Below are 21,545 nucleotides of genomic sequence, written 5' to 3'. Positions count from 1 at the left end.
CTTGTTTGATTCCATTCTTTCACAATTCTTTTGAAGGGTCTCAGACCCGAAACATTAACCGTTTCCCTTTCCACCGATGCTGAATTTTGACAGCGCTTTTTTTTTTGTTTTAAATTTAGATTTCCAGAATCTGCAGGGTTTTTTTTGGAAGGTTGCCTGGAGGTTGCCACATCAGGATAGAAATCAGCCGGAAAGTTGGGCTGAGCATTGGCAGTTGGAATTTAACCCTGACCAGTGGGAGGCGATGTATTTTAGGGGATAGGACATATACGGTAAATTGTGGAGTGCTCAGGGATGTCGACGAACAGAAAGACGGAGGAGTCTCAGTCCAAGTAGATAAATGGCATGTGGACAAAAATGCTGGAGAAACTCAGCGGGTGAGGCAGCATCTATGGAGCGAAGGAAATAGGCAACGTTTCAGGCCGAAACCCTTCTTCAGTCCGAAACGTTGCCCATTTCCTTCGCTCCATAGATGCTGCCTCACCCGCCGAGTTTCTCCAGCATTTTTGTCTACCTTCGATTTTCCAGCATCTGCAGTTCCTTCTTAAACAAAAATAAATGGCATGCTTGCCTTTATAGGTCGAGGCATGGAATACAAGAAATGGGACTTTGCAAGTGTGAATGAATCAATTCATCAATGAATGAACGATACATTATTCTCACCTGTGACAACCACAGTGTGATTCTTTGGTTTGGCGTACACAAGGTATGCAAAGAGTCGCCACAGATAGGGCACTGACAGAGTTACAGTCTACTCTCCAATGGTCCCCCTTTGTTCTCTGCGCCCCCCCCCCCTCCCCCCATGCTGCATCCCCCTCCCTCTCGGCGCCCCCCCCACCCCCACCCCCACGTCGGGTCCCCGGTTATTCTCGGTGACCTGTCCGACCGTCGGCATCCGCCGCCGAACCGTCCTCAGCCGCCACACCTGAGACCATGGCCACCGTCACCCACCCTTGGCCAAAGATTATATAGAGATATATAGATATAGATATAGATATAGATATAGATATAGATATATATATATATAGAGGATATAGAGATATAATCTTTGCCCTTGGCCACGACCCCAGCCGCTGGTTCAACCCTGACCCCAACCCGTGCAGCCGCCAGTGGCCACCATGACGCCCTGTGCCCCCATCCTCTTCCACCGGCGCAACCTCAATCTTGACCTCCGCCGTTACCGGCTCCTCTCCGCGGCTGTCGCCCAGAGCACGTCTGCGGAGACCCTGGGCTACAAGTTTCCTGCATCTTTCACCCAGAGAAGGAATATCAAGAACTTGAGACGTTGGTTTACAGAGACAGGTTGGTATCTGGAACAGAGATGGTGATAAAGTCATCGATGATGGTGGAATCAAATATAATTACGATATCAGTAATATTTAGTGTGACCTCACCTGGAGAAAACACACATGTTCGCAGGGAGAAGGTACAAAGCTGCACCTGACCCGAAACGCCACCCATTCCTTCTCTCCAGAGATGCTGCCTCACCCGCTGAGTTACTCCAGCATTTGGTGTCTACCTTCGATTTTACCAGCATCTGCAGTTCTTTCTTACCACAAAATGCCAGATGCTGGTTTAAATCGAAGGTAGACACAAAATGCTGGACCCGCTGAGTTACTCCAGCATTTTGTGTCTGCCTTCTATCCTTGGCTGAACCCCTGTCCTTGGCCCAGTCCCACGATCACATTTAAGTTTAAATACTACTTGGCAGCTCTGTGGAAGACCCCTCCAACACACGGCTGAGAGCTAACAGTGTGGTAATTAGCACGTGCAGACTTTTTCTGTGAGTGTTCCCTTATTTAATTTGTTTCTCCAATTTCTCTATACCAACGTTTATATTTCCATTTATAATTTTGCTGCCTCTTTCGCTACCTGTAAGAGCATCACAGACTGTTTACAGAATCCTGACGACGGGTGCTGTCAGTACGGAGTTTGCATGTTCTCCCTGTGAGCGAGCGGGTTTTCTCCAGGTGCTCCGGTTTCATCCCACACTCACACAGATAGTGAAGATGGTTGTGAACGATTGCAGCAGGATCTGGGTCGATTGGCCAGGTGGGTGGAGGAATGGTTGATGGAATTGAATACAGAGAAGTGTGATATGTTGCGTTTTGGGACGTCGAACAAGGACAGGACCTACACAGTGAATGGTAGGTCTCTGGGTAGTGTTGTAGAGCAGAGGGATCTAGGAGTGCAGGTGCATGGTTCCTTGAAGGTCGAGCCGCAGGTAGATAAGGTGGTTAAAAAGGCTTTTGGCACATTGGCCTTCATCAGTCAGAGTATTGAGTATAGAAGTTGGGAGGTCATGTTGCAGTTGTATAAGACGTTGGTGAGACCGCATTTAGAATATTGTGTTCAGTTCTGGACACCATGTTATAGGAAAGATATTGTCAAGCTTGAAAGGGTTTAGAAAACATTTATGAGGATGTTGCCAGGACTAGAGGGTGTGAGCTGTAGGGAGAGGTTGAGTAGGCTGGGTCTCTATTCCATGGAGCGCAGGAGGATGATGGGTGATCTTATAGAGGTGTACAAAATCATGAGAGGAATAGATCGGGTAGAAGCACAGATTCTCTAGCCCAGAGTAGGGGAATCGAGGAGCTGAGGACAAAGATTTAAGGTGAAAGGGAAAAGATTTCATAGGAATCTGAAAGGGAACTTTTTCACACAAAGGGTGGTGGGTGTATGGAACAAGCTGCCAGAGGAGGTAGTTGAGGCAGGGAGTATCCCAACTTTTAAGAAACACAGGTACATGGATAGGACAGGTTTAGAGAGATATGGGCCTAATGCAAGCAAATGGGACTAGTGTAGCTGGACATGTTGGCCGGCGTGGGCAAGTTTGGCCATAGGACCTGTTTCCACACTGTATCACTCTATGAATCTGACTCAAAATTGTGTGAGTTTGTAGGTTAATTGGCTTCTGTAAAAAAACAAAACATCATCCTTAGTGTGTAGGATAGCAGAGTCAGGGGATATGGGGAGAAGGCAGGAACGGGGTATTGATTATGGATGATCAGCCATGATCACATTGAATGGCGGTGCTGGCTTGAAGGGCCGAATAGCCTACTCCTGCACCTATTGTCTATTGATAGAACTTGTGTCAGGGTGATCGTCGATTGCCACGGACTCAGTGGGCCGAAGGGCCCGTTTCCATGCTGTATATCTCTAAGTCAGCTGTTTATAGATAAATCGCCTATTTACAGAGACACAAGAGACAGCTGGAATCATGAGCTAAAAGAACGTAACTCAGCGGGTCAGGCAGCATCTGTGGAGAAAATGGACAATGCATTTCGGGGCAAAGAATTGTCTGTCCATTTTCGCCACAGTTGCTTCTGACCGACTGAGTTCTCCAGCGTGTTGTGTTTTGCTCAACTTGTTTACTCTCATTTTCTATTTTCTCCCTTTGGTTTTTGATTCTTGGGTCATACGGACTAATTTACTTGTTTTTCAAACCCCACCTAATTACATCATGAAATTTATTTTAGCAACATGGGCGGTCATGGTGGCGCAGCGGTAGACTTGCTGCCGTACAGCGAATGCAGCACCGGATAACCGGGTTCGATCCCGACCACGGGTGCTGTCTGTACGGAGTTTGTACGTTCTTCCCGTGACCTGCGTGAGTTTCCTCCGATATCTTCGATTTCCTCCCACACTCCAAAGACGTGAAGGTTTGTAGGTTAATTGGCTTGGTAAATGTAAAAATTGTCCCTAGTGTGTGTAGGATGGTGTTAATGTGCGGGGATCACTGGTCGGCACTGTCCCGGTGGGCCGAAAGGGCCTGTTTCCACGCTGTATCTCTGAAACTAAACTAAACAAAACATTATGAGTCATTTCCCTTCATGATCAAATCACACAATTCAGGTCAACCACAAAAGAGTGGCTTTAGGTAAATGCACGACTGCATCCCTAAGTACGGATCCAACGCCATCATTAAGTTTGCTGACGACACCACGGTGGTAGGACTGATCAGTGACAACGATGAGTCAGCCTACAGAGAGGAGGTCCAGCACCTGACAACCTGGTGTGCCAATAATAACCTCGTCCTCAACTCCAAGAAGACGAAGGAACTTATTGTCGACTTCAGGAAGGTCAGAGGGGGCAGACATACCCCCATCCACATAAACGGGACTGAGGTGGAGCGCGTCTCCAGCTACAAATTCCTCGGGGTACACATCTCGGAGGATTTGTCCTGGTCCCTCAACACCTCCAAGCTGATCAAAAAGGCACAGCAGCGCCTTTACTTCCTGAGGAGGCTCAAGAAAGCCCACCTGTCCCCACAGATCCTGACCAACTTCTACCGGTGTACCATCGAGAGCATCCTGACCGCCTGCTTCACGGTATGGTACAGCAGCTGCACTGTTGCGGACAGGAAGGCACTACAACGGGTAGTGAAAACCGCGCAGCACATCATCGGTGCCCCGCTCCCTGCCATGGATGCCCTCCACCGAAAACGGTGTCTGAAACGAGCTGGGAAGATCATTAAAGACCCCTCCCACCCCAACCATGGACTGTTTGCCCTCCTCCCATCAGGGAGGCGGTACAGGAGCCTCAGGTCTCTTACCAGTAGGATGAGGAACAGCTTCTACAATAATACCGTCGCATTGCTGAACTCGGAGTCCCGCCGATAGATTCCTCCGGTCCCTCCATCCCCATTGTTTAATTATTCTGTATTTTTTTATTATTCTGTATCTTTTTTTTTTTTTTTTTAATTTCTATATTGCACTACTACGGACTGACGCAAAACTGCATTTTGTTGTACCCATACTCAGTATTTGTGCAATGACATTAAAGTTGAATTGAATTGAAAAAAAAAAGAGAGTTGACTTGTCCAAGAGTCATTACAGCACAGAAACTAGCCCATCAGCCCAGGATTGAATGGCGGGGTAGACTTGATGGGCCGAATGGCCTAATGCTGCTCTTAGTTTAGTTTAGTTTATGGTTACTGCACGGAAACAGGCCCTTCGGCCCACCGAGACTGCACCAACCAGTGATCCCCGCATATTAACACTATACTACACGCACTAGGGATTTACACCAATTTACACTACACCATTTACACCAAGCCAATTCACCTACAAACCTGTACGTCTTTGGAGTGTGGGAGGAAACCGAAGATCTTAGAGAAAACCCACATGGTCACGGGGAGAAGGTACAAACTCCGTTCAGTCAGCACCCGTAGTCGGGATTGAACCCAGGTCTCCGGTGCTGCAAGCGCTGTAAGGCAGCAACACTACCGCTGCGCCACCGTGATCCCCCTGAGAACTTATGAACGTATGGACAGCATGCAAAATTCAGATATTCACCGTACCTCGGTACAAGGTGACATTGATAAACCGAAACTTATGTCTAAAATTATTTTTTATAAATGACAATGTGTAAAGGTTGAGGTATCTGATAGTCAATGTCGAAACAAGGAAAATAGGTGCAGGAGTAGGCCATTCGGCCCTTCGAGCCAGCACCGCCATTCAATGTGATCATGGCTGATCATCCCCAATCAGTACCCCGTTCCTGCCTTCTCCCCATATCCCCTGACTGTGCTATTTTTAAGAGCCCCATCCAGCTCTCTCTTGAAAGCATCCAGAGAACCGGCCTCCACCGCCCTCTGAGGCAGAGAATTCCACAGACTCACCACTCTTTGTGAGAAAAAGTGTTTCCTCGTCTCCTTTCTAAATGACCTACTTCTTATTTTTAAACTGTGGCCCCTGGTTCTAGATTCCCCCAACATCAGGAACATGTTTCCTGCCTCTAGTGTGTCCAAGCCCTTAACAATCTTATGTGTTTCAATGAAATTCCCTCTCATCCTTCTAAACTCCAGAGTGTACAAGCCCAGCTGCTCCATTCTCTCAGCATATGACTGTCCCGCCATCCCGGGAATTAACCTTGTAAACCTACGCTACACTCCCTCAATAGCAAGAATGTCCTTCCTCAAATTAGGGGACCAAAACTGCACACAATACTCCAGGTGTGGTCTCACTAGGGCTCTGTACAACTGCAGAAGGACCTCTTTGCTCCTATATTCGATTCCTCGTGTTATAAAGGTCAACATGCCATTCGCTTTCTTCACTGCCTGCTGTACCTGCATGCTTACTTTCATAGACTGATGTACTTGGCTGATCATCCTAAATCAGTAGCCCGTTCCTGCTTTCTCCCCATATCCCTTGATTCCGTTAACCTGAAGATGTATACTCCCATCTCACATCCAGTCCTCCAGAGGCTGACGTCAGGATCATGAGCTTGTCCCATTGCTAATCCTTCCGCACCCTCACGTGTTTGATGTACATCGGCAACAAAGGGCACCAGGAATAGGCATCGCAAACACATGCGTCACCCAGCAACCAGCCACCTTGTGGGACTGCATTAGCAGTTAAACTCACGCACTGCTCACCGCTCCCTCCACTCACCTGACCCGTTGCCAGCTCCATTAGTTACTCTTCTCACAGCAATAAAAGCCGCTGCTAAGCAAAGAAACAGTCTGCAAGCCAAGAGTTTGCCAAGGCAGGAGTCGTGTGCACAGATCAAGGAAATCAAACGTTGCAATTAAAGTAACTGGGGGGGCAAACCTTTTTTCACAGAGAGGGGGGCGGGTGTGTAGAACGAGCTGCCAGAGGGGGTGGTTGAGGCAGGGACTATAACAACATCAGTCTGAAGAAGGGTCTCAAGCCGAAATGTCACCCATTCCTTCTCTCTAGAGATGTTGCCTGTCCCGCTGACTTACTCAGGCATTTTTGCCTCCACAGCCGTCTGTCACTAAGATTCACCACCCTCTGACCAAAGAGTTTGGCCCATATGTCCCCAAACCTTTCCTATCCGACTACCTGTCCAAGTGTCATTTAAATGCTGTTACTGTACCAGCCTCAACTACCTCCTCTGGCAGCTCGTTCCATGCACCCACAAGGCTCTGTGAGGAAACATATTGTTCCACGCCAAAACTCTACATATGACATTCTTCCAGTTGTACTCTGATCCCTTTGCAGTCAAAGCCAGCATACGGTGCAGTCCTTATCACCTGGCTCCGCTGTTTTCAATGCCCTTCCTTAATTCATAAGGTCAGATACAAAGACTTTTACTGGCAATCGTATTCACATTCAGAGAATTATAGAGGTGTACAGCACGGTATAAGGCCCTTCGGCCCACCTTGTTCATGCCGACCAATGTGGCAGACTGTTTAGTTTAGTTTAGTTTAGAGATACAGCGTGGAAACAGGCCCTTCGTCCCACCGAGTCCGCGCCGACCAGCGATCCCCGCACATTAACACTATCCTATACACACTATGGACAATTTGCATTTATACCAAGCCAATTAACCTACAAGCATGCATGTCTTTGGAGTGCGGGAGGAAACCGGAGCACCCAGGGAAAACCCACGCAGGTGGGGAGAACGTACAAACTCAGTACAGACAGCACCTGTAGTTGGGATCGAACCGGGGTCTCTGGCGCTGTAAGGCAGCAACTCTACCGCTCTGCCTCTACCCATGCCGCCCGAGTGGGATAATCCTGTTTGCCCACTTCCTATCTTGGTGGGGAGTGGAGGGATATGGATCACGTGCAGACAATGGAGATTAGCTTATCTTGCCATCATGTTCGGGCATTAGATACATAGATACATAGAAAATAGGTGCAGGAGTAGGCCATTCGGCCCTTCGAGCCTGCACCGCCATTCAATATGATCATGGCTGATCATCCAACTCAGTATCCCTTACCTGCCTTCTCTCCATACCCCCTGATCCCTTTAGCCACAAGGGCCACATCTAACTCCCTCTTAAATATAGCCAACGAACTGGCCTCAACTACCTTCTGTGGCAGAGAGTTCCAGAGATTCACGACTCTCTGTGTGAAAATCATGTTCGGACATTGTGGGCCGAAGGGCCTGTTCCCGTGCTGTTCATAAGTTCAGGTTCACACGTGATAGGAGCAGAATTAGGCCATTCGGCCCATCGTCTACTCCGCCATTCAATCATGGCTGATCTATCCCTCCCGCTCAACCCCATTCTCCTGCCTTCTCCCCATAACCCCTGACACCCGCACTAATCAAGAATCTACATACTGTTGTAGGTTCTAATCAGATATTTGTCCAAATGTCTTTTAAACAAAGATTTAAACAATGTATTTTTGGGCGGCCCGTTGGAGCAGTGGTAGAATTGCTGCTTTACAGCACCAGGGACCCGTATTCAACCCGGGTGTAGGAAGGAACTGCAGATGCTGGTTTAAACAGAAGATGGACACAAAATGCTGGAGTAACTCAACGGGACAGGCAGCATCTCTGGAGAGAAGGAATGGGTGACGTTTCAGATCGAGGCCATTCTTCGATGGGTGCTGTCTGTGTGGAGTCTGTACGTTCTCCCCGTAACGTGCGTGGGTTTTCTCCGAGATCTTCAGTTTCCTCCCACACTTCAAAGACGTACAGGTTTGTAGATTAATTGGCTTGGTGTATGCGTAAATTGTCCCTAGTGTGTGTAGGGTAGTGTTAGTGTGCGGGGATCGCTGGTCGGCGCGGACCCGGTGGGCCGAAGGGTCAGTTTCCACGCTGTATCTCTAAACAAAACCGTCAGAAGTGTGAATTCCATCCACAACTCCTGAGCAAATGGAACTGCCTTAAAATCCTTTAACAGACGCTGTAGATAAGGTTATCACACACTCCGAAATTTCCCCGAAGCCACTGTCTCTTCCTATCAAGAAGGGCAGGAGGATTACGGAGACACCTTCCTAAGTCCTACACCCTGGCCAGGGACAGTGAAGGGAGAGACTGGGGTGAGGTTAGGTGGAAATCCCGAGGTACTCTACGTTTAAATAATCTTTATTTTATGGCATTGTAAAACAATTACGAGGAAATCAGGAATCCTTTTTGTCAATGTCTAACTCGCTTAAACCCCTTATCAAGACTTTAGGATTTTACAGTCTTCACGGAGGTCACATCATCGCCTGATTCAGAGTTAAAGCGGACTGGAGACAGTCACAAAATGCTGGAGTAGCTCGGCCGGGACAGGCAGCATCTCTGGAGAGAAGGAATGGGTGACGCTTTCGGCTCGAGACCCTTCTTCGGAAGGTTAGGCATCATGGTCAGTATTGATGCAGTGGGCTGAAGGGCCTGCTTCCCTGCTGTACAACTCAATGGCTCTGATCACCGGAGAGGAAACAGTCAGGAAAAGACCTTTGAAGACAGTCTGAAGGGGGGTCTCGATCCGAATCTTGTTTGCTCAAGATTCCAGCATCTGCAGATCTCCAGAAAGAGGAAGGGTCTCGACCTGAAACGTCACCATTCCTTCTCTCCAGAGATGCCGCCCGTCCCGCTGAGTTACTCCGGCATTTTGTGTCCATCTGCGGTGTAAACCACCACCTGCAATTCCTTCCTACACATTTTGTCTGTGGTTCTTGATGTCTCTCTTGCACACGTGCAGTTTGATTTAACTGGATAGTCTTACAGAACAAGCGTTTCACTGTATTCCTGTACAGGCGAAAATAAATAAATAAACCGAAATAACCCCTTAAAGACCTTGCAACAGCCTTTATGGACACAGTCCTAGCTCTGTATCGGTGGGGAGTGAGGGGGGAGGAGAATACTTTGCTGGGCTTCAGATGAAGTGATGTATGAAACCTCGCTGTGTCTGCGGAAACAGAAACAAATTACTTCAACCGTTCAGGAAATTCAGATCTAAACCGAATCAGTCAGCTGCAATGTGTAGGAAGGAACTGCAGATGCTGGTTTACACCGAAGATGGACACAAAGTGCTGGAGTAGCTCAGCGGGTCAAGCAGCATCTCTGGAGAACATGGTTAGGTGACGTTTCACAGAGTGCTGGAGTAACTCAGCGGGTCAGGCAGCATCTCTGGAGAACATGGATAGGTGACGTTTCACAGAGTGCTGGAGTAACTCAGCGGGTCAGGCAGCATCTGGAGAGGAGGTGGATAGGAGATGCTTCAGTTCAGGACCTGACTTGAAACATCACCTATCCATGTTCTCCACGGATGCTGCCTGACCGCTGAGTTACTCCAGCACATTGTGCTTTGCCCGTGAGCACCCACATTCACATTGGCTTGGCATAAGTGTACATTGTCCCTAGTGTGTATAGGATAGTGTTAGTGCACGGGGATCACTGGTCGGCACGGAACCGGTGGGCCAAAGGGCCTGTTTCTGCGCTGTATCTCTAAACTGAAGTAAACTAAAACGTGCGTGCAGGGCCGTGGGGAAGGGTCTGGAAGTTGGAGAGGAATGTGAGCCCCCACTGTCAGCCTCTGCCTTGCAACTGTCCACACAGTGACAGGCAAGAGTACAATAGAGACACAATCCTCACGGCACATCACGAGACAGAGGCTCTCGTTTAGCTGTTCATTATCAGCTGCTGATATATTTAATCCCATTCGCAGACAGATGTATCTCCACTCTACGCAGTGCCCCACTGATAACAACCAGAGTGTTACACAGCAGTAGACCCAGGCCCACTGGGAGTAGTTTTAGTTTTAAAGGCAGGACATGGAAACAGGCCCTTCGACCCACCGAGTCCATGCCGACCAGCAATCATCCATATACTCGTTCTGTCCTACGCAGTAGGAACAAGTTACAGAAGCCAATTAACCTACAAACCTGCACGATTTTGGATTGTCGGAGGAAACCAGAGCACCGGAAGAAAACCCTCATGGTCACAGGGAGAACGTACAAACTCTGTACAGACAACACCCGTAGTCAGTATCGAACCTGGGTCTCTGGCGCAGTGAGGCAGCAACTCTATCGCTGTGCCACATTACCACCCAGTGTTATAGTGAAAGACCCGTCCCCACCAGTACTGTACCCCAGTGTTATAGTGACAGAAGGTAGACAGAAAATGCTGCAGTAACTCAGCAGGACAGGCAGCATCTCTGGAGAGAAGGAATGGGTGACGTTTCGGGTCGAGACCCTTCTTCAGACTGATGTCAGGGGAGTGGGCGGGACAGAGCTAGAATGTAGTCGGAGACAGTAAAACTGGTGGGAGAACTCGGAAGGGGGAGTGGATGGAGAGAGAGAGAAAGCTAGGGTTATCTGAAGTTAGAGAAGTCAATGTTCATACCACTGGGGTGTAAGCTACCCAAGCAAAATAAGAGGTGCTGTTCCTCCAATTTGCGCTGGGCCTCACTCTGACAATGGAGGAGGCCCAGGACAGAAAGGTCAGATTGGGAATGGGAAGGGGAGTTGAAGTGCAGAGCGGTTGCTTAAGACGGACTGAGTGGCGGTGTTCAACGAAACGATCGCCGAGCCTGCGCTTGGTCTTGCCGATGTACAGGAGTCAACACCTGGAACAGCGGATACAGTAGATGAGGTTGGAGGAGGTGCAGGTGAACCTCTGCCTCACCTGGAAAGACTGTTTGGGTCCTTGGATGGAGTTGAGCGGGGAGGTAAAGAGACAGGTGTTGCATCTCCTGCGGTTGCAAGGGAAAGTACCTGGGGAGGGGGCGTTTTGGGTGGGAAGGGACGAGTTGACCAGGGCGCTGCGGAGGGAACGGTCTCTGCGGAAAGCAGAAAGGGGTGGAGATGGGAAGATGTGACCAGTGGTGGGATCCCGTTGGAGGTGGCGAAAATGTCGGAAGATTATATGTTGTATGCGACGGCTGGTGGGGTGGAAGGTGAGGACAAGGGGGCCTCTGTCCTTGTTACGAATGGGGGGATGGGGATAGTGACAGGCCCCTACCCACCGGTACTGTACCCCAGTGACATATCATGAACTCTTCCCGTTTTCCCTTTTCAAAGATCCCCTCCACCAGATTGTAAATTTACCTCCGACTATCTACCTTTTGTGTCTATTAATTCACCTTTTCCCTCCGCACTTACAAGCACAGGCAGGTATCGATCCTGTGCTCCATAATGACATATCCTGTTGGACACAGAGTGCTGGAGTAACTCAGCGGGTCAGGCAACATCTGTGGAGAACATGGATAGGTGACGTTTCACAGAGTGCTGGAGTAACTCAGCAGGTTAGGCAGCATCTCTGGAGAACATGGATAGGTGACGTTTCACAGAGTGCTGGAGTAACTCAGCAGGTTAGGCAGCATTTCTGGAGAACATGGATAGGTGACGTTTCACAGAGTGCTGGAGTAACTCAGCAGGTTAGGCAGCATCTCTGGAGAAGGGGAATAGTTGACGTTTCGGATCGCGACCCTTCTTCAGATCAGACATGCTGCCTGACCCGCTGAGTTGCTCCAGCTTTTAGTGTCTATCTTTGGTGTAAACCAGCGTCTGCAGCTCCTTGCTACACATTTCCCATTAGTCTGCTGGCCTTTCGTTGTCCCATTCATTCCCCATGGCTGTCTGCATTCCACCTTCTGTTCAGTTGCTGTTACGATTTAGCTTTCAACAAGCCTTTCCCTGAGCCACTACTGCACTGCCAGCATCGCCTGAACACGCTTTCTCTCTTTGTCCAGCCTGGCTCTGGGCCCAGTTCTAGTCACCGCCTCCTTTCCGCTCATCACTGTATACGTAAGGCCACCGCCTCTCACACACCCCCCTCATGCTGGCTGTCTTAAAGCAAGCCTGTAACCAGCTGTGTAGGAAGGAACTGTGCATGCTGGTTTAAACCGAAAATAGGCACACAAGTGCTGGAGTAACTCAGCAGGTCAGGCAGCATCTCTGGAGAACATGGATAGGTGACGTTACACAGAGTGCTGGAGTAACTCAGCGGGTCAGGCAGCATCTCTGGAGAAACGGAATGGGTGACGTTTTGGGTCGAGACCCTTCTTCAGTTGGCACTTTGAACAGGAAGGAAAGGCTTCAATGAACGCCCACAAACACACACACATCAACGCATAATAGAGGCTTCCGGAATATCAGAAATTTCCTGTATTTTCTTGCTTGGCGACTAACTTAATTTCAGCAGAGTTTGGGTTGGTCTCTCTGGAAGGTCAGGGATTGAGGGGAGACATGATGGAAGTACATAAAGTTACGAGAGGCAGAGATGGGGGAGACAGTCAGAATCCCCAGGGTGGAAATCTTAGTTTCAGCAGAGGTCAGATGTACATGAATAGTTTTCTTGGAGTCTGAGGGGGGGATGTGACTGACATCATATCACAGTATGAGAGGCATAGTTATAAAAAATATCTGAGCTGCTTGAAAAGGAGACATCCTCTCTCCCCACCCCCACCGCCTATACATTTCCCTCCACGGATGCTGCCTGACCCACGAGAGGTGAATTGCCAGATGCACCGAAACAGAACGATTCAATTCTTATTGCGTGTGTATGTGTGCGTATATATTTGTGTATTTGTGTGTGTGTGTGTGTTTGTGTGTATATGTGTGTGTATTTGTGTGTATGTGTGCGTATATGTGTGTGTGTATATGTATATTTGTGTATATGTGTATGTATGTGTATATTTGTGTGCGTGTATGTATGTATGTGTACATGTATGTGTGTGTATGTATATGTGTGCGTGTGTATGTATGTGTGTGTGTGTGTGTATGTGTGTGTATATGTATGTATGTATATGTGCGTATATGTGTGTGTGTGTGTGTATGTGTATGTATATGTATATGTGTGCGTATCTATCCTCAGCTGACCTCGAGGGACAGTGAGTGCGCACCTCTTAATCTTTCAGTTTATAAAACAGAAGGCGGATCTTTTATTTTTTCCCCTCTGCTGCTCGGAGGAGTGTTGGTTGGTGGAAGTGTTTCAGCGTACACGGCGAGCAAGGCTGCATGAGGTCGTTTTGTACCGCTGCGAGGAGGCTGGTGGTGCTTTAAGGCTGGAACCCGCCTCACTCGCTCGCTCGCTGCAGCTGCTGCTCCTGCGCCTCTCTCTCCGACCTATATAAGCGCGTTTGCTCGCTCTGCCAGACGTTGCTGGCTCGAGTTTCTTCACCTCCTCCTAGTCGGCGGCGGCGGCGGCGGCGGCGGCGGCGGCGGAACATGGCGGCTCTGTGCAACATATTGCTGAGGGCGAAGCGCAGATGGTGCATCCTCAGCCTGGCGGGATGGAGGCGGCAGCAGCAGGTAGGAGGGAGAGAGAGGAGACAGCAAAGTGCAACATCTGGCAGCCAGCGAGTGTAGCAATTTGCAGCCCCAGGGAAACTGTTACATTACCTGCGCCTGCACGGTAGGCGAGGTGCCAATGCAGGCAGGCGCTGCACCAACACACACACACACATCCATCCCTCCCTCCCTGACCTTGTCCCTTCACCGCGGGCAGGACTCATGCAGCACACACACACATACACAGATACACACAGACATACACATACAGACACCCCTCGCGTCTGGACACCGCTGCAGACATTTCTTTTGTGGCATTAAGAGTTCTGCTTCATCGTGTGTCATGACCTTTCTTTCATTCTCTGCTGCACGGAAACAGGCCCTTCGGCCCACCTTGTCTATGCCGCTTTCTTTGGAGTGTGCCGGCCGGAGGTGTGACCTTATTGGAGTCCCACGTTTCACTTTCATCCCCCCCCCCCCCCCCCCCACACCCACGTCCCACCCACCGGCCCCACAATTCACTCCTCCTGCTCACCTTCATTTGACACCCTTTTGTCATTTTACCCTTGCACTCACATTCTCGCTCTCTAGCTTTGCCTTTCACTCCTCTCCTTATGTGACCCCCCCCCCCCTCCCTTTACCTTTCACCACCTCACACCTCCAGTCTCTTCATCCACCCATCTGCCATTCACCCCGCCCCCTCCCTTCATGTGTATCCACCTATCACTCGCCAGGCTTTGTGCTGCCCCCACCTCGTTTTTTTCCCAGTTCCCCCACCCCCCCCCCACTCCAGTGTGAGGAAGGGTCCCGACCCGAAACGTCGGCAGTCCATTCCCTCCGCACATTCCTCCTGACCCGCTGGTTTACTCCAGCACTTTGTGTTCTGCTCTGAAATTCAAGCACTTGCAATGAAAAGGTCATAAGATCAATTATAAGAGTGATACAGGAAACAGGCCCTTCAGCCCAACTTGCGATACTGGCCAGCATGTCCCACATGCCAGTATTTGGTCCATATGCCTCCAAACCTGAACTATCCATGTACCTTTCTAACTGTTTCTTAAACTTTGGGATAGTCCCCGCCTCAACTACCTCCTCTGGCAGGCATTCCATACACCCACCACCCTTTGTGTGGAAAACGTTATCCCTCAGATTCCTATTACATTTTTTTTCCCCTTCACCTTAAACCTCTGTCCTCTGGTCCTCGATTCCCCTACTCTGGGCAAGATACTCTGTGCGTCTACCCGATCTATTCCTCTCATGATTTCATACACCTCTATAAGATCATCCCTCATGCTCCTGCGCTCCAAGGAATAGAGTCCCAGCCTGCTCAACCTCTCCCTGTAGCTCAGACCCTCGAGTCCTGGCAACATCCTCGGAAATCTTCTCTGTAGCCTTCCCAGCTTGACAACATCTTTCCTAGAACATGGTGCCCAGAACTGAACATAATCTTCTAAATGTGGCCTCACCAAAGTCTCGTATAACTGTAACATGACCTCCCAACGTCTATACTCCAGTTCCTTGCATCTGTACTGCTACAGTGCCATTTACCCAATGCAGAGTCCACACTCCCAGCGCTGTAGAGACTGACGGAGCTCAGCCGAGCCTGAGAAGGTGCCCTCTGCATCTGAGCTCTCACCCCCCCCCCCCCCCCCCCCCCCCCCCACCCCCCCATGGCCAAGTGGGAAGAAAGCAGTGGACCTCGCCTTCAGTAACTAACTACCAGTGGGTCAGGCAGCGTCTGTGAAGGCAATGATGGACAGTCAACGTTTCGGGTCATGACCCTTCCCCTGCACTAACAGAGTGGTGCTGTATAAAATCGTGACGTGAATAGATAGTGTGAAATATTTTACCCAGAGTCGGGGAATCGAGAACCAGAGGACACGGGGTCATGGTGAGAGAGGAAAGCTGTACTAGTTCATAAGTGTGGGTGGCACGGTGGCGCAGCGGTAGAGTTGCTGCCTTACACCGCCAGAGACCCGGGTTTACGGGTGCTGTCTGTGCAGTTTGTACGTTATCCCCGTGACCTGCGTGGGTTTTATCCGAGATCTTCGGTTTCCCCCCCCAAACTCCAAAGACGTACAGGTTTGTAGGTTAATTGGCTTGGTATAAAAAATGTCCCTTAATTAATGGGCGTAGGGTAGTGTTAATGTGCGGGGATCGCTGGTCAGCGCGGACTCGGTGGGCTGAAGGGCCTGTATCCGCGCTGTATCTCTAAACTAAAACAGGCGCAGGGCTAGACCATTCGGCCCATCGATTCTACTCCGCCGCTCAGTCATGGCTTTCCCTCTCAACCCAAGTAGGAACCTGAGGGGTAACTTTTTCCACACAGAGGGTGGTGGGTGTATGGAGCGAGCTGCCAAAGGAGGAAGTTGAGGCAGGGACTACAACAACATTTAAAGGGCATTTGGACATACATTTGATCAGCCATGATCATATTGAATGGTAGTGCAGGCTCGAAGGGCCGAATGGCCTACCATTGCACCTATTTTCTATGTTTCTATGATAATGGTATATTGAGGACGGGGGGGAGGGGGGAGAGATGGATGTTTTTTGTGGGGCGAGTGTTGGGTCAGGTATATTTTGAGGGAGGTGGAGGAGCTGGACTGGGTGGGGGTTTTTTTTAGGGGGGGCATCCAGGTTGGGATTATTTAGGGGGCAAAGTGCCATGCTAGGTTTAGTGGAGGGGGGGGGTGGGGATGAGGGAAAGAGCTGGACTAGGTTTACTTTAGGAGAATTTAGAATAGTGAATAGATTTTAGAGTAGTGAGAGGCTTGGATAGAGTGGTGTGAGAGCGTCTAGGACTAGAGGTCACAGCCTCAGAATTAAAGGACGTTCCTTTAGGAAGGAGATGAGGAGGAATTTCTTTAGTCAGAGGGTGGTGAATCTGTAGAATTCATTGCCACAGAAGGCTGTGGAGGCCAAGTCAATGGATATTTTTAAGGCAGAGATAGATAGATTCTTGATCAGTACGGGTTTCGGGGGTTATGGGGAGAAGGCAGGAGAATGGGGTTAGGAGGAGAGATTAGATCAGCCATGATTGAATGGTGAAGTCAATTTGATGGGCCGAATGGCCTAATTCTACTCGTGTCACTTAAGATCTTATGAGGGACACAAAATGATGGAGAAACTCAGTGGGACAGGCAGCATCTCTGGAGAGAAGGAATGGGTGACGTTTCGGGTCGAGACCCTTCTTCAGACTGAGAGTCGGGAGAGGGAGACATAGAGATATGGAAGGGTAAGGTGTGAACACGAGAGATAAAAGGGGACGATGAATAAGGGAAATGTAGAACACATCAACATTGGTTGAGGGAAGGTGACAACGAGGTGTACAAAGTAAAAATTAAACAGGAGGAAAGTGAAACTAGTTGGAGAACTAGGATGGGGGAGGGATGGAGAGAGAGGGAAAGCAAGGGTTACTTGAAGTTAGAGAGGTCAATATTGATACCGCTGGGTTGTAAGCTGCCCAATTGGAGATAAGGATAGGAATGATTTGGAAGGATAGACACCAAATGCACGTATCTGACACTAGCCCAGACTTGGCTGGCAGGGAGAAGGAGGGCCAAAGGGCCTGTACAGCACAGTCTATGACTTGCTATAAAGGTGGTAACAGATATGTCTTCCTGACTTAGTGGTGAATCTGCAGAATTCTCTGTCACAGACGGCTGTGGAGTGGAAGTCAATGGATATATATTTAAGGCAGAGATATATGGATTCTTGATTGATACGGGTGTCAGGGGTTATGGGGAGATGGCAGTAGAATGGGGTTAGGAGGGAGAGATAGATCAGCCATGATTGAATGGCGGAGTAGACTTGATGGGCCGAATGGTCTCACTCTGCTCCTGTGCCGTGTGAACTTGGGAGTAACCTACCATAGTCACGGACTGACACATCGAGTTTGTAAATAATACCTGGTCCTTGGCAAAGATCCATGAACTGGCTGACACTGCGTGCCTGCCAGCTTTCCTTTAGCAGTTCGCGTCTGGCCACACAAGTGTTTCCAGTTCCAGCCTCTCTGACCTTGTACCAGGCATGGAGCTAAAGGTAGAATCTGGTACTACACCACATGTAATGCTGAGGCTCTATAAGGCGCTGGTCAGACCACATTTGGTGTACTGTGAGCAGGCAGTTCTGGGCCCAATATCTGAGGAAGGATGTGCTGGCTCTGGAGAGGGTCCAGAGGGGGTTTACGAGAGTGATCCCAGGAATGAGTGGGTTAAGACGCGATTGGCATTTGTTGGCACTGGGCCTGTACTCGCTGGAGTTTAGAAGGATGAGGGGGCAACTCATTGAAACTTACATTGGTGAAAGGCTTGGATAGAGTGGATGTGGAGAGGATGTTTCCACTAGTGGGAGAGTCTAGGACCAGAGGTCACAGCCTCAGAATTAAAGGACGTTGTTTTAGCAAAGTGAGGGGATTTTTTTTTAGTGAGAGGGTGGTGAATCTGTGGAACTCATTGCCACAGAAGGCCGTGGAGGCCAAGTCAATGGATATTTTAAAGGCAGAGATAGATAGATTCTTGATTAGTACAGGTGTTAGTGGTTATGGGGAGAAGGCAGGAGAATGGGGTTAGGAGGGAAAGGTAGATCAGCCATGATTAAATGACGGAGTAGACTTGATGGGCCGAATGGCCTAATTCTGCTCTTATCACTTGTGAATGAGTGCTGACGCCCACATACCAACTGCAATCCTGTCCCCTGGGGAGGAGGAGGGGGGGGGGGGGGGGGAGGGAGAAAGAACGTGAGCATTCACTTTATCCGTGCCCCTCATAATCTTGTAACCTTCTCGGCTCCAAAGGAAATAAAGTCCCAGCCAATGTACCCTCTCCGCCTGTACCTACCTGATCTCCCAATTGCCCTACACTTTAACTCCCCCTTCCATTCCCACACTGACCTTTCTGTCTTGGGCCTCCTCCATTGTCAGTAAGGCCCAGTGCAAACTGGAGGAACAGCACCTCATATTTCACTTGGGCAGCTGACACCCCAGCGGTATGAACATTGACTTCTCTAACTTCAAGTAACCCTTGGCTCCCCTCTCTCTCACCATCTCCCCCCCCCCCCCCCCCCCCCCCCCCCCCCCCCCACCCGAGCTCCCACCAGTCTGACTGTCCTCGTGATTAATTTTACTGTTTGCACGCCTCGTTGTCACCTTCCCCTCAGCCAACAATGATCCATTCTACATTTTCCTTGATCATCCCCTGCTTTGATCTGTTGTTTTCACACCTTCCCCTTCCATATCTCTCTGCCTCCCTCTCCCCTAACTCTCAGTCTGATGAAGGGTCTGGACCTGAAACGTCACCCATTCCTTCTCCCCAGAGATGCTGCCTGTCCCGCTGTGTTACTCCAGCACTTTGCGTCTGTCTACTGCCTTATAACTCAATTGTTTCCTGTAATAAAACTACAGGATAAGCGGTGTCTGAGGAATGGTCACTGATCAGAAGCATTTACTCATCTCTCTCTGGCTGATCAACGTGTTCTCAGCAATATATTTCTGATTAACATAGGTACATACTTAAAGTGGTACAGTTACACATGACGTGGACATGTGCTGAAGGATTTGGTTTTTGTGCTCCGACTCTCTGGCTCCAGCACCTGCACTGTTTTGAATGTTGAACCTTTACTAATGTGAGGGGAACGTGGACGAGCTCTGGCTGTACCGCGTCCTGCGCAAAGCCGCCGGCACGGCCGCGCACCTTCTGTGAACGCGTTTAAGAAAGAACTGCAGATGCTGGAAAAATCGAAGGTAGACAAAAATGCTGGAGAAACTGAGCGGGTGAGACATGCGAGGATTGCACGAGGCTGCCTCACCCGCTGCGTTTCTCCAGCATTTTTAGTCTACCTTCTGTGAACACGTGATTTGATGCCTGCCATCCAGGGCAGGATGGGGCGGGATCCATGTGTATCGATGTGGCCCGCCATCCGCTCACAGACATGCGTCCCGGCCCCTATGCAGAACTAGGTTGCCCACCCCCCGATCTAAATGGCGTTAAGTTGGGGAAAAGGGGAAGTACAACAGGATCTGGGGGTCCTTGTTCATCAGTCTATGAAAGTAAGCATGCAGGTACAGCAGGCAGTGAAGAAAGCGAATGGCATGTTGGCCTTTATAACAGGAGGAGTTGAGTATAGGAGCAAAGAGGTCCCTCTGCAGGTGTACAGGGCCCTAGTGAGACCACACCTGGAGTATTGTGTGCAGTTTTGGTCCTCTAATTTGAGGAAGGACATTCTTGTTATTGAGGGAGTGCAGCGTAGGTTCACGAGGTTAATTCCCGCGATGACGGGACTGTCATGTGCTGAGAGAATGGAGCAGCTGGGCTTGTACACTCTGGAGTTCAGAAGGATGCGAGGGGATCTTATTGAAACATATAAGATTATTAAGGGTTTGGACACGCTAGAGGCAGGAAATATGTTCCTGATGTTGGGGGAGTCCAGAACCAGGGGCCACAGTGGTAAGCCATTTAGAACAGAGATGAGGAAAAGCTTTTTCACACAGTTGTGAATCTGTGGAATTCTCTGCCTCGGAGGGCTGTGGAGGCCGGTTCTCTGGATGCTTTCAAGAGAGAGCTAGATAGGGTTCTTAAAGATAGTGGAGTCAGGGGATATGGGGAGAAGGCAGGAACGGGGTACTGATTGGGGATGATCAGCCATGATCACATTGAATGACAGTGCTGGCTTGAAGGGCTGAATGGCCTACTCCTGCACCTATTGTCTATTGTTGCTCCAGCACTCTGTGAAATATCATCTATCCATGTTCTCCAGAGATGCTGCCTGACCCGCTGAGTTACTCCAGAACTCTGAAACGTCACCTATCCATGTTCTCCACAGATGCTGCCTGACCCGCTGAGTTACTCCAGCACTCTGTGCTTTGCTCCGCAGTCCCTTGTGTCCGCAGGTTAAAGCTCGCTCTGCATTGCATCAACACTCACACCTGGGGCACAGACAAGAGCAAAACAGCCGATATCAAGGGGAGCACAAGGAACCGCAGATAATGGAATCTTGAGCAATAAAATAAACACAAAGTGCTGGAGGAACTCAGTGGGTCAGGCAGCATCGCTGGAGAAAAGGAATAGGTGACATTTCGGGCTGGGACCCTTCTCCGTCGGATGGAGTTGGGGTGAGGGGTGGAAAGTGAAAAAGGGAGGTGGGCTGTTGGCAAAGCCTGGCAAGTAATAGGTGGATATATCTGGGGGAGGGGTGGGTTGATGGTTGAAGTATGTGACAAAGGCTAGAGGTCAAACAGTGTCAGATAGGAAGATTGACAGAAAATGCTGGAGTAACTCAGCGAGGACAGGCAGCATCTCTGGAGAGAAGGAATGGGTGATGTTTCAGGTCTGAAAAGAAGTCTTTGGAAGGGTCTTGACCCGAAAAGTCGCCCATTCCTTCTCCCCAGAGATGCTGCCTGACCCGCTGAGTTACTCCAGCATTTTGTGTCTATCTTTGGCTGAAACCAGCATCTGCAGTTCTTGCCTACACATTACAGACAATGAGACTCGAAAACAACAAGAAGATTGTGTGGTTAATGAGTGGATAATCTAATCTGCAAAACATTCCCCATCCAGACAACAATCTGTCTCTGAAGGTCACCAAGACCAAAGAGATGATTGTAGGGTTCAGGAGAAGGCAGGCTGCCCA

The 21,545-nt window shown here is 49.5% G+C and overlaps 1 protein-coding gene across 1 annotated transcript in view; it reads left to right on the top strand.

Moving 5' to 3' along the window:
• Nucleotides 1-13,542: 13,542 nt before the first annotated feature.
• The window catches only part of oxct1 (3-oxoacid CoA-transferase 1), a 47,780-nt gene continuing 39,777 nt past the window's right edge, over nt 13,543-21,545 (top strand). Inside the window, exon 1 of the mRNA XM_033018510.1 lies at nt 13,543-13,940. Within this exon, the coding sequence (XP_032874401.1) occupies nt 13,857-13,940 (84 nt within the window). The 5' untranslated portion in view covers nt 13,543-13,856. The remainder of the gene's footprint in view (nt 13,941-21,545) is intronic.

Source organism: Amblyraja radiata, chromosome 3 (assembly GCF_010909765.2).
Source record: "Amblyraja radiata isolate CabotCenter1 chromosome 3, sAmbRad1.1.pri, whole genome shotgun sequence".
Taxonomy (NCBI): Eukaryota; Metazoa; Chordata; class Chondrichthyes; order Rajiformes; family Rajidae; genus Amblyraja; species Amblyraja radiata.
Note: the sequence above shows the minus strand (reverse complement) of the source record. Positions and strands in the feature narration are given on the sequence as shown.